This window comes from Bidens hawaiensis, unplaced genomic scaffold (assembly GCF_021521415.1).
Source record: "Bidens hawaiensis isolate Kalapana, Puna unplaced genomic scaffold, B.hawaiensis_p1.1 tig00035436_1, whole genome shotgun sequence".
Taxonomy (NCBI): Eukaryota; Viridiplantae; Streptophyta; class Magnoliopsida; order Asterales; family Asteraceae; genus Bidens; species Bidens hawaiensis.
The window spans coordinates 117,652-130,087 of NW_027496155.1; the positions used below are offsets into that span (position 1 = coordinate 117,652).

Consider the following 12,436-nt stretch of genomic DNA (forward strand, 5'->3'; position numbering starts at 1 on the left):
AGATGTCATTGAGATTCGTAAAAACTAAAAATAACTACATTTTTTATGCTAACAATCAAGGACGAAGCTCGAAGGTACCTAAGGATCCCAGTTCATCAACCCCGGCCCCCCCCCCCCCCACAACCCCAACCCACACCCACACACATAAAACTGGGTTTGTGACTTTCGGTAGTGTAACTGTTATTACACTACAATTTTGAATTAGTGATTATTATGACTCTACTTCATTTTTGTAATATGACTACATAAGTTCAAAACTATAGAATATAATTACTCTAACTTTTTCTTTTTCATTTTTGTAATATAATTACATAAGTTCAAAACAATAGAGTATATCTTTTTTATACGTTTACTAGGAAAATTTTATATATTTCGTCGTCCGTTGCAGGGTTGAAGGTCCGGACCTGCAACAAAACCATCGCCTCCACATCGGTTGTATTTGCATCATCCTTTGTTTGTGGCTTGCTATGTGTGTAAAGACCTTGGGGCTTGGCCCTCATTGTGGATGCTCTTACAATAAAATTTTATGAAAAGTTCAAAAGTCAACCTTGAGATATTCTCACATATTAGTTTATACAAGTGGACGGTCGTGGTGTGATAAAACAAAAAGATTACTTAGATTTCTTAATCACTCAATCTCAATAGTATCCAATATATTCTTAATAACAAAATAATTCACTTAGTTTGTTAGCAAAGTTGCATGTGCAATACACTTGGATTGCATGTGACAACCTTTCTATATAACCCCTTATCACCTCTTCATGTTTTCACAACCTTAAAAAAACACATACAATATCAACAAATGGCACAAATGACTTTCAAGTTCTTGATCCTCTCTCTCACAATCCTAGGTCTTCTAGGCACGATCGAGTCACGGATCGTGCCACGCTCAAGGGCAAGAACATACCTTGAGACACAGTGTCGAACGGCATTATACACTGATCTATGTGTCAGAACACTTTTACCATACACTACCAAAAACAAGGTACCAAGCCCACAACAAATAGCTCAAATTTCACTAACCACATGTCTAGCCAAAGCGCGGGTCACAAAGGCTTATGTGAACACGGTTGCAAAACAATTAAACCAAAAGAAGTACCCGGGTGAGTACCAAGCCTTGGATCAATGCTTGCAACAAATCAACAATGGTGTGGACCAAATAACGCAATCGGTCAAGGAGTTGCAAAAAATGGGCAAAGACGGGGAGGAGAATTTCGGGTGGCATGAGAGTAACATTGAAAGTTGGCTCAGTACCGCCTTAACGGATGCCACCGGGTGCATGGATGGTATTTTAGGGGATAAAATCGGAAGCAAGACAAAAAGTATAATCAAAGCAAGGTTTTTGAACGTGAAAGAACTTGCTAGCAATTCTCTAGCGTTGCTTAATCGTTATACCGCAAGGCATCGTGCTTCTCGGGCCATCAAGAACCCTTAAGATCGAGTCATGTAATATAATTTGTGTTGTAATAACCCGGTGTGATGTTAATTTAGTTTGTGTGCTTGTTAATTAATTTGTTGTTATTTGTTTGTTGAAGTTATATACATGTAATTGTCAATGTAATATGTTAATATAAAGTTTTGAGAAAGATATAAAATATTATATTCATACTCCCAAAATTTCATTGTAAATTATGATAAACGTTTACCACGTAATATTCTATTCAGACCGTGTGTTGTCAAGAAACGCCCAAGACGTAACATTGCAAAGACTAGGTGTAGTGGAGAACCGTCCAAAAGCGTTAATCATATGATCAAAAAGTTACATTACATTAATTAAATACTAGTTCTAAGTTTGTCCATTGATTTATTTAACTCCATTTTAAATTTTATATTTTTATTAGTATTTAATTCAAGAAAAATTAGGACAAAAATGTGTTCATGAAATATCGAGAAGTTAACGTGTATGCATATTAATATAAGATTAAAACCTACTTTCCAAAATATTAGAATTAATATTCAAATTATCGAGAAGTTATTTGTAATAATAAAGAATAACATGTGTAATTTTGTCTCTTTTTTTTTTCAAATAAGGTTTTATTTATGATATTGAAAATTTAAAATGAGAAAAATAATTATTGTGAAAAATAAAATAGTTTAAACATTATGGTATTAAAATCATTAATGAACACCATCAAGTCCAAAGGTTTCTATAAAGCTACCCTTTTGTGTGGAAAGCTATCCACTACAAACACTAGTTATAAACAATTTTTATGTATTGATCTTAATAATTTGCTTTCACAATGTCAACATTTTCATTTTTAGCAACCCTGATTTCTTGTTTGATCCTTCATCTCTCTCTAGAGGTTTATGGTTACCCGGTATCCGAAATTAGGTCATGGTGCAAGCAAACACCTTATCCGGAACCATGTGAGTATGTCTTAGCCAGTAAACCAAATCACGGCCCTATGAAACAAAAACCAGACTTCATCAACGCACTACTAAAAGTCACCCAAGAGCGAGCAGAAGAAGCCGAATCCAGCACACGAGGGCTTGGTCCAAAATGTCGTAGCAATCTTGAAAAGTTAGCATGGAATGACTGTGTACAACTTTATAAAAATACTGTGAAAATGATCAAGATTACTGTTGATCCTAAAAAGACGTGTAGCCAGGTTGATATGCAAACCTGGCTAAGCACAGCTTTCACGAACCTTGAGACGTGTAAGTATGGGTTTGAGGAGCTAGGGGTTGGTGGTTACATGTTGCCACTAATGAAGAACAATGTTTCATCTTTAATTAGCAATTTATTGGCAATGAACAAAGGAGGATATTCATTTAATGAGCCTTATCATAAAGGTTTTCCTATTTGGGTGAAACGCGCTGATCGGAAGCTATTGCAATCTTCAGACCCTTATTCTTTGGCTGATGTTGTAGTGGCTCAAGACGGTACGGGTGACTACAAGACTATTCGAGACGCCATTGCAACTGCAAAATCAGGCGGTAGGGAGGTATGTGATATATGTGAAAGAAGGCATTTACAATGAACACGTTGAGATTAAATCGGATTATATAATGATAGTTGGAGATGGAATGGGGAAAACAATCATAACGGGTAGTAAAAGCGTTGGGGGCGGCTCAACCACTTTCGGGTCAGCTACTATGGGTAAGGTGTAACAAATCACAATTTTTACACAATCTAAACAAAAAATATTTACATTTTCTTAATGTTATTTTTTCATGAACTCTAGCGGTGTCAGGTGATGGATTTATAGGAAGTAACTTCACAGTTAGAAACACAGCTGGACCGCAAAACGAACAAGCGGTTGCGGTCCAGAGTGGGTCTGACTTGTCAGTTTTCTACCAATGCGGCTTCGAAGGCTACCAAGACACACTCTACGCTCTTTCAAATAGATAATTTTATAAAAATTGTGACATTTTTGGCACCGTTGATTTTATTTTTGGCAATGCGGCTGTAGTGCTACAAAACTGCAACATTATTGCACGTGACCCGCCTAATAAGACCAACACGTTGACGGCACAAGGTCGAACTGACCCGAACCAAAACACGGGGATCTCAATCCAAAATTGTCGGGTCACGGCCGCAACAACCTTAAAAGGGGTTAAAACATATCTTGGTCGACCGTGGAAGGAATATTCTCGGACCGTTTATTTAAAAACGTATCTCGATGACATAGTCAACCCGGCGGGTTGGTTGCCATGGGATGGTGATTTTGCCCTTGATACATTGTATTATGGTGAGTACATGAACACAGGGCCGGGTTCATCAACGGCTAAGAGGGTTAATTGGAAAGGATACCACGTGATCACTAGTGATGCTGAGGCGGCAAAGTTCACACCGGGGAACTTCATTGTCGGCGGATCTTGGTTGCCGGAAACAGGCGTGCCCTGGACCGCTAGCCTTTAATTCACACGACACATAATATATATCGTGACATATATTGAACCAACTATTATTTGCATGTTTAAAGCTCAAAAAGTAAATTATGTCACAAGGCTAGGAAAGCTATGCCATTATTATTGTATTATAGTATAATTGTAATATATCTAAGAAAATGCAAAACCTTCTTTATTTGATGTAATATATTTTGAACCAACTACTTTTATTTATGAAGTTTCGTGAGTTACAGGAATTCGGTACAATAAAAGAATTTAATTACAATATCATACCTAATTAAATAAAAGTTATAAGTTACAAAGTAGTAAAAAATATCTCGAAATCAACTTGAATCAAAACAAACCCATAAAACTAAAATTGTTTTTGTTTTTAAATTTTGTGTATTATAATTTTTTTTAAATATTACTATGGTTTACTTACACTAAAGAAGTCTTGTATAATCCAGAAAATAAAGTCATGATATATTTGAAGTATATCGAAACGCGTATTTACATCTATTAAGAACCAGAAAATGAATATCAAATCTTAAAGATGCTTGCCTATAAATAAGCTTGTTTGATAACCGAGTCCGAGTTATAATATTGACCCCAAATTAACTCATGAGCCTAAGCGAGATATATGTTATAATACCATGATACACTAAATAGTTTATTATGTTATATATAAAACTTTTAGTTATATATACATGTAAAATAATTTAAAATGTATATAATTTATTTAATCAATTAATAAACGAACCTGAGCCACACTTTAATAATAGAGTTTGAGCCGAGCTTGAGCTTAAACGAGTTTAGACTCGACTCGACTTGTTTACACTTGTAGTATAACCTAACCTACAAGCAATTCTCAATGAAAAGACCTTGATATATTTTAATATATAAAAATGCGAGTTAATAAATTGGCAATCACTATTAATGCACCTTTAGCAAAAAGTTAGGTTATATGGTATAAATTTTGGGGTCCATTTAACGTTATGTTAAGATTAATGCATAGTCAATTGCAGCCAGCAATGTCACATGCACATACATTATTTTGATACGAAAATATATCATAGATTATACACTTTTTTAGTTGACAATTACATTTTTTGAACCATTAGTTGTTTGACAATAATTACATATTTTGGGTGTCATATTTTATACGGGTTGTCGGTTGACAAACATGCCTCATTCTTGCTAGAACTATAACTTTGTTTATAAAAGAAACTATCATATAGAGTTATAACGATGAACGTTAAAACACAAGTGATATGATCAAGTTACATTCTAAGACTGAGAATATACGTAAGTGGTATGTACTACATACGTCGTAGCATGCTAGTATATATGTATCAACATGCATATTGGCAGTGTTGCAAAAATCCCGACTAGTCACCGATTAATCCCCGATTAATCGCTAGTCCCCACTTCACTGATTAATTTCGGAATAGTCGGCCAATTAATCGGTCAATGGTAAAATCCGGCCAAAATCGGCGGTTTCCGGTCAAATTAGGCCAAAAGTGGCGGCTTCCGGCAAGATTCCGACCAAAAACAACGTTTTCCGGTGTGATTCCGACCAAAATCAGCCGTTTTCCACGAGAGATTCAGCAAAAACCCCTGGTTTCAAGCGAAATTCCAACCAAAATATGTTTGTATATGTATAAAACTGAAAACTACATATAAAAAAAGTAAGTTCCCCAATTAACACACAACAATTTTCAAGCGAATTCCGAAAATGACTTTTGACAGCAATCTATCAACTTCTGCAATCAGTTAAGTGTACTTGAGTCATGTCTGCATACACAAATCAACATTGAGGCATAACTGCATCATATTTCTTGAATCAACATTGTCTACATACACAACTCAAGCTTGGCTCGTTTTGAGTTACGACTTACGAGAGCTTGAGCTCGGCTCGTGATACATATTTTCAAGCTCGAGCTTGGCTTGTGAGAGACTTTTTTTAAACTAAAGCTCGGCTCAATTATTCTTTTTTAATTAATTTATAAACATTTTTAGTTTATTTATATATTTTTAAATATAATTTTTATATACAACATTACACACACAGTTTAGCAATTTTTATCACACTTTCATATATAATAAATATTATTATATATGTATTTAATACATTAAATATATGTTATGTAAATAATAGGCTCATTTAGATTCGTGAGTCAGTTCGAGCTCGATATGTGAAGCTTGGGCTAGGGCTAGGGCTAGGGCTAGGGCTCGTTTATAAAACAAGCTATTTTTAATGCTCGAGCTCGTTTAAACTTGGCTCAATTCGAGTTTTTAACAAGCCGCTCAAGAGTAACTCACAAGCCGGCTTGGCTCGCTTGCACCCCTAGTTTTATTACTAGATAGTGTAGTAACAATAGAAGAATAGTAAAGCTTTTTAAGCTGTATTGGTTGGTTTAAAACGGTAACAAAATCCAGAATAGCAATGAAGAATAGCCTAAGAAGCAAGCACAAAGTCATTAGCTTCGTTTTGAGTTACCAGAGCTCGAACTTGACTATGCTCAAGCTATTTTTCTAAATCTCGGCTAGTGGGTTGTTTTTTCAAGCTCGGGCTCGGGTCATTTATTATTTAGTAATTAATTCATATATTATATTTTAAGAAAAACATAAACGAGCCTAAGCTCGACTCACGCTTGCGTAGTACCATAAACGAGCCAAAGCTTGACTCGAGCTCAGTAATTAATACACATGGATCGTAAAGCCTCAACAAGCTTCCCATTTAGCTCGGGCTCGATAAGTAAATAAGCTTTATTTGAAGCTCGGTGTCAGCTCGTCTTGAATTTTTGTATCGATTCGATAAAAAAACTTAAAATAGTTTTGTAAGTCAGTTCAGATTATGTTTCAAACTATTATTATATAACACTTCAATTATGTTTCAGGTTTTTGCAAGAAATAACAGTTCAATTACGTTCGAATTATATAACACTCCATTAAATCCTAGCCAATTAAAAGTAGAGTAAGGTAAAATTGAAGGCATATACCTCAAAAAATTTGAAATCCTTAGAAAAATCCTTCAATAGACTCAAAATTTTGCTTCAATCCTTCAAAATTTCGGTGGTGGTGTCGGAATGTCGTGGCGGTGATGGCGTTTGTGGCCTGTAGTGGTGTCAATGTTGTGGTGGTGATGGCGTTCATGGTGGTGTTAGTGTTCGTGGTGGTGATGGCCGGTGGTGGTTTTGGGTTTTGAGAGTAGCAGGTCGTATGTTAGATAGAAGCGTGGGTTATTCTAATTAGGTCAAATATATGACCTGCATATTTTGAGGGATATATTGTATTTTTTTTAGTGAACAATGACTCGCATATGTGACACGCATACCTTTTTCTATATACGACACTTGTTCGGTGACACACAAAAATGAGTGTCATAAATCTTCAAATTTTCAAAAATTATGACTTCATTATAATGACTTGCACAATTGCGCGTCATAAATCAACGCATGTCATTGTGCGCATGTCAAGGAAAGCCTTTTTTCTAGTAGTGACAACATATAAAAATGTGTGCATGTATATATAAAACTGAAAATCACACATTAAAGTCTGATCTGATTAATCCCGATTAATCTCGACTAATCCCGATTAATCGCTAGTCCCCACCCCACCGCCCGACTAGCGATTTTTACAACAATGTGCTATGCACATTGGTATATACAAGAGACCAATAAAAGTGAGAACATATATAAGTGACACTAGACACATCGTAGCATATATTCACACATGTCTGTCTGTTTATATAAGGGACCCCCAAACTAAGAATATCCATAGGTGATATTGGAAGTTAACCCTGAAATGGGTTACCAAAAAAATTAACAAGTCCTTTTTAAATGAAAGTGAAAGTTGAAGGAAAAACTCGAACAATTTAGTTAATAAAGTGTCAGCCACTTACCAGATTGTGTGTTCAATGTCACGTGCTCTTCGTTTAATATTTTGTGAGCAACTATAATGAGAATATGGACCAACAAGTGGCACAAAACACACGTCGTAGCACATAAGTGGACCTTTTTCAAGGCGGCATTGTATTAAACGCATGCAGCAAGCATATAACTGGACCTAACAATTAATTGTGAAGCCCGGCTAGACCCTATACAGCGATACTACTTAGGCTATATAGTAAAACAATTTACTATAATCCACCAACTATATATGGAAGCATTTTGTTGACCTACATTTTATAAATCCACCTCCTTTTATCAAACAAACCATTTCTAAACTATCAGTGAGTACTTGATCCATAATTACATGTGAATATATATAAAATCTTCCAAAAATCTGAAGGGCGAATTCACAATAATTCCCATGTGAGCTAGTGTAAACTAGCTAATAGTGTGATTCACATTTGAACAAAGTTACTTCACACGAATTAACCTTCAACTCTATAATACATGAAAATATAAGTCGATTTAAAAAAAAAGAGGGGTGGCGGAGCAGTAACTCAACGACGCCAAAGAAGTGAAGAACGATAACTTTGTTTTCAGTAGGATCGGTTTTCCCATTCAAAAGGCGACGCAGCTTATTGCCCGCTTACCTGCCTCTCTGTTGTAATTGGATCCTTTTTTTAGTTAAATGAATATATAAATCGATTTCAAAAAATAATAATAAATTTTAATACATGAATATCTAAGGCATAACTACCGATGGTCTCTTAGCTTAGTAGCCTCATGTGTATAAACCCGCCAAATAGGTGCGGGTACAAGTCTCACAAAGTCGGAGTTGATGAATTTTTGAAGTGTTTGTTGGTTGTTAAAAAAATCTAAATAGTAATCTAACGTTCTGAACTTGAGTTAAGTTTACATTTGAATTTGTTTGGATAAGATTCAGGCCCAGCACTTAGGCTTTTTTTCCTGGCCCATTATGACATGATTCTTTTACAATTTATTTTAGAGTTAAAGTGCCATTTTAGTATATGTGGTTTAACCAACTATGTAACTTTAGTACCTATTCTTTATTTTGTGCAAATGGCTACCCCAGTTTCAAAAAACTTGCATTTTTAGTACTTTTTTCTAACCCCATATATTTTTTCCGTTAAGTTAGGGATAATTTGGTAACTTCGTTATTTTCTTTTCTTCTAAACGCTTATATCTTGTAAACACGAAATTCACAAATCATAACATCAATATCCAAATCCTAAATCCCCAACCCTTTCTCCATATCATCATAGGGTTTGAATTTTTACGATATTTGGGGATTTAGGATTCAGATTTTGATGTTATGATTTGAGGATTTAAGGTTTACAAGATATAAGCGTTAAAAAGAAAAGAAAATAACAAAGTTATCAAATTATTCATAACGCAAAATAGACGGGGTTAGAAAAAATATACTAAAAATGCAAGTATTTTTTAAAACAGGGGTAGCCATTTACACAAAATAAATAATAACTACTAAAGTTGAGTAGTTGGCCAAACTACATGTACTAAAATAGCACTTAACTTTTTATTTTATTTTTAAAGTTTTGGGAAGATAAAATAGCAATAAAAAATATCGTAAGCAAGGAGATGATCAATTAAACTTAAAGTTTTAACACCTAGAATATATTATAAATGCAAAATTTATTTGGTTTGTTAAATATTTTGTATCAGATATATTTTTAAATAACAAAAAGGAAAAAAAAAACTACAATTGTAGTTGGTATTATAAAATCTAGTTTTAAACCTTTTATCATCACAAGTTACATTGAGACATTATACAAATTGAATGATTTTATTATACAATATTGAGACATTATACATACTATAATATTCACCCTTTTGTTTATTAATAATCCATATAGAATTATTACGCTAATTCTTTTACAAAACAAATGCAAACAAATAATAGAATTCAAAACACATCACCTATATATATTTATTTATTGAATTAAAGGCCAGAAGTGAAGGGTACATTGGTAGCAGGCAACCACGAACCACCAGCAATGAAGTTTCCAACAGTGAACTTTGCCGCCTCGGTGGCGCTAGTGATCACACGGTACCCCTTCCAGCTAACCCGTCTCGCGGTTGATGAACCTGGTCCCGTGTTTATGTACTCCCCATAATACAATGTATTAAGCGCAAAGTTCCCACTCCAAGGCAACCAGCCAGCGGGGTCCACTAGACTATCAAGGAACGTGTTGAGAAACAACACGGTCCTTGGATATTGTTGCCAAGGCCTACCAAGATATGTCTTAGTGGACCCCGTGAGGTATGAGGCTACCATGACACGACAATGTTGGATTGAGATTCCCGTGTTCTGATTTGGATCGGTCCGACCTTGTGCAGTCACCGTGTTGGTCTTGTTAGGCGGGTTACGTGCGTAAATGTTGCAATTTTGAAACACTACTGCCGCGTTGCCAAAAATAAAATCGATCGTGCCATATATGTTACATTCTTTATAAAACTGTCTGTTGGAGTGGACAGAAAGTGTGTCTTGGTAGCCTTCGAAGCTGCATTGGTAGAAAACCGAGAGATCAGAGTGCCACCGCCTGGTGGTTTTGCGGTCCGGCGGTGTTTCTAAAGGTGATGCCACGACCGATGAATCCGTCTCCCTCGACAGCTGAGTTCATGAAAGAAAGATATAATTATAAGTCTATATTCATTTTTAGTTTGCAATATGAATAGTAATATATAATTTTGCCAACCATTTCTCCTGTGACAATATTACTTTTTTTTTTTTACAAATGCATGTTAAAAGTCAACGTGACATTAATCACATGACTTGTGTTGGAAGAAAGGAAGTTCACTGATATCCCACAAGTACTAAACATCTTAGAAAAATGGTTATTTGATAGATTTAATTGGTAAAAAATATAACTTTGTGATTAATCTTGAAAATAACCAAAATGTCTATTTAAAAAAGTTAAAGGAAATAAAATGTCTATTTTAATAAGTTTGGTTTTTTTTCCCTAATATCTACTGTCACACTTTTTAATCATAGGCTAACACAATTTTTAAACCAACATGATTCCTTCAAAGCATCACAAAACTTAGTTTTTCTTAAAAAAATCGTCAGAGCCGACAGAATTTTCTCTGTGTCTGATGAGATTTATCTCGTCTTCCGATGACATTTTTTTTTGCTTCCCGACAGGATTTTTCTCGTTTTTCAATGAGATTTTTTGAACAAGTAGCAAAATCTGGTTGGTTAAAAATCTTGTCGAGTAATAATTAAAAAATGTGTTGATCGATATGATTGAAGATTTGACGGTGGACGTTATGAGAAAAAACTGATTAAATAGATATTTTCTTGATATTTTCGGTTTTATCTTATCTATTGGTTAGCACAAAGTTTGATCATTGAGTTATGCCATGCATGTTATTAAAGGAAACATAATTTGAGTTATTATTGATTTTACTTACCAACAGTAGCTGATTTGAAAGTTGTAACACCTCCTCCAACACTTTTGCTACCGGTTATTATTGTTTTTCCTATACCATCTCCAACTAGCATTATGTTCTTCAACTTTCTACCTATTTCAACATTCTCCTTGTAAGTACCTGCCTTCACATATATCACAAACCTACCTTTACCGGACCTTTTCCCCGCAGCGGCTACAGCTTCTCCCACGGTTTTATAATTACCCGATCCATCTTGAGCCACCACAACATTAGCCTGAGCCGCAGGGTTCGAAGATTGCAAGAGCTTGCGATCGCCTGGCTTAACCCATGTAGGGAACCCTATTTGGTTACTTTGAGATGGAGAACTTCCTTTGTTCATTGCTAATGTATTGCTAATTAAAGAAGACACATTATTATTCATTAGTGGCAACATGTAGCCACCAACACCTAGCTCTTGGAACCCGGCTCGGCACGTCTCAAGATTGGTGAGAGCTGTGCTGAGCCAGGTTTGCATTTCAAATTGGTTACACGGTTTACTAGGGTCAACAGTCATGTTGAGCCTTTGAACAGTGCTTTCATAAAGCTCAATGCAGTCTTCCCATGCGGCCTTTTCAAGCTTGTTACGACATTTTAGGCCTAGCCCACGAGTGTTTGACTCAGCGTGTCGTGCCCTATCGAGGGTTGCTTTTAACAAAGCCTTAATGAAGTCGGATTTTTGTTTAACTGGACCGGAATATTGATTATTGGCTAAGAAATAATTGCATGACTCCGGGTGTGGTGTTTGGCTACACCATGAAGCTACCTCCGGCTTATACGTCGTATATGATCCAGATCCATACACGATCGGAAGTAGGAGAAGGATCAGATATGAAACTAGGGTTTTTGCAAAAAATTGAAAGGTTGTCATTTGTACAAAACAAATTATTTTGTTTAGAAAGTTGGTTTTTTAATTTGGTTGTTGTGAGTGTTTGCATGCAAAGGTTGGTTTATATAGTAGTGAAATCCAACCAATTAAGGGGTGCATCACCTGGTACTTTCATATGTAATCAACTGTTTAAGCCTAAAACAAGACATGACAACTTACCATTTATAACAAAAGCCATTATATAAATTCATTATAATATATGTTTTAAAGTAATGAAAAAGAGAATTTGAACTTTGTAAGCATTTTAATGCAAGTTGACGATTCTTTTTATATTATTTTCATAAGTTATTCAGTCATACTTAATTGTATACATGCAACATCATACGTCCACGATTAAATGCTGAGCGCGTGTAGCCCA

At 35.2% G+C, this 12,436-nt stretch overlaps 1 protein-coding gene and 2 pseudogenes across 2 annotated transcripts; 2 read left to right on the forward strand and 1 right to left on the reverse strand.

Annotated features, from left to right (window-relative positions):
* The first annotated feature begins 615 nt into the window (after positions 1 to 615).
* LOC143587268 (pectinesterase inhibitor 9-like) lies at positions 616 to 1,447 on the forward strand. Its single transcript, XM_077068604.1, has one exon. It carries the CDS (start codon positions 701 to 703, stop codon positions 1,433 to 1,435), a length of 735 nt encoding a protein of 244 aa, XP_076924719.1. The 5' UTR covers positions 616 to 700; the 3' UTR covers positions 1,436 to 1,447.
* A 661-nt stretch (positions 1,448 to 2,108) lies between these two features.
* Positions 2,109 to 4,014, forward strand: LOC143587269 (pectinesterase 2-like; annotated as a pseudogene).
* Positions 4,015 to 9,702: 5,688 nt separating this feature from the next.
* LOC143587277 (pectinesterase 2-like) lies at positions 9,703 to 12,226 on the reverse strand (annotated as a pseudogene). Its single transcript, XR_013144852.1, has 2 exons — positions 11,175 to 12,226; positions 9,703 to 10,374 (listed from the first exon to the last, which is right to left on the reverse strand). The product of XR_013144852.1 is annotated as a pectinesterase 2-like (transcript).
* Between the last annotated feature and the right edge of the window lie 210 nt (positions 12,227 to 12,436).

Excerpts from the sequence above, each read along its gene's own strand:
- LOC143587268 (XM_077068604.1), top strand. The coding sequence starts at position 701 with ATGTGCAATACACTTGGATTGCATGTGACAACCTTTCTATATAACCCC.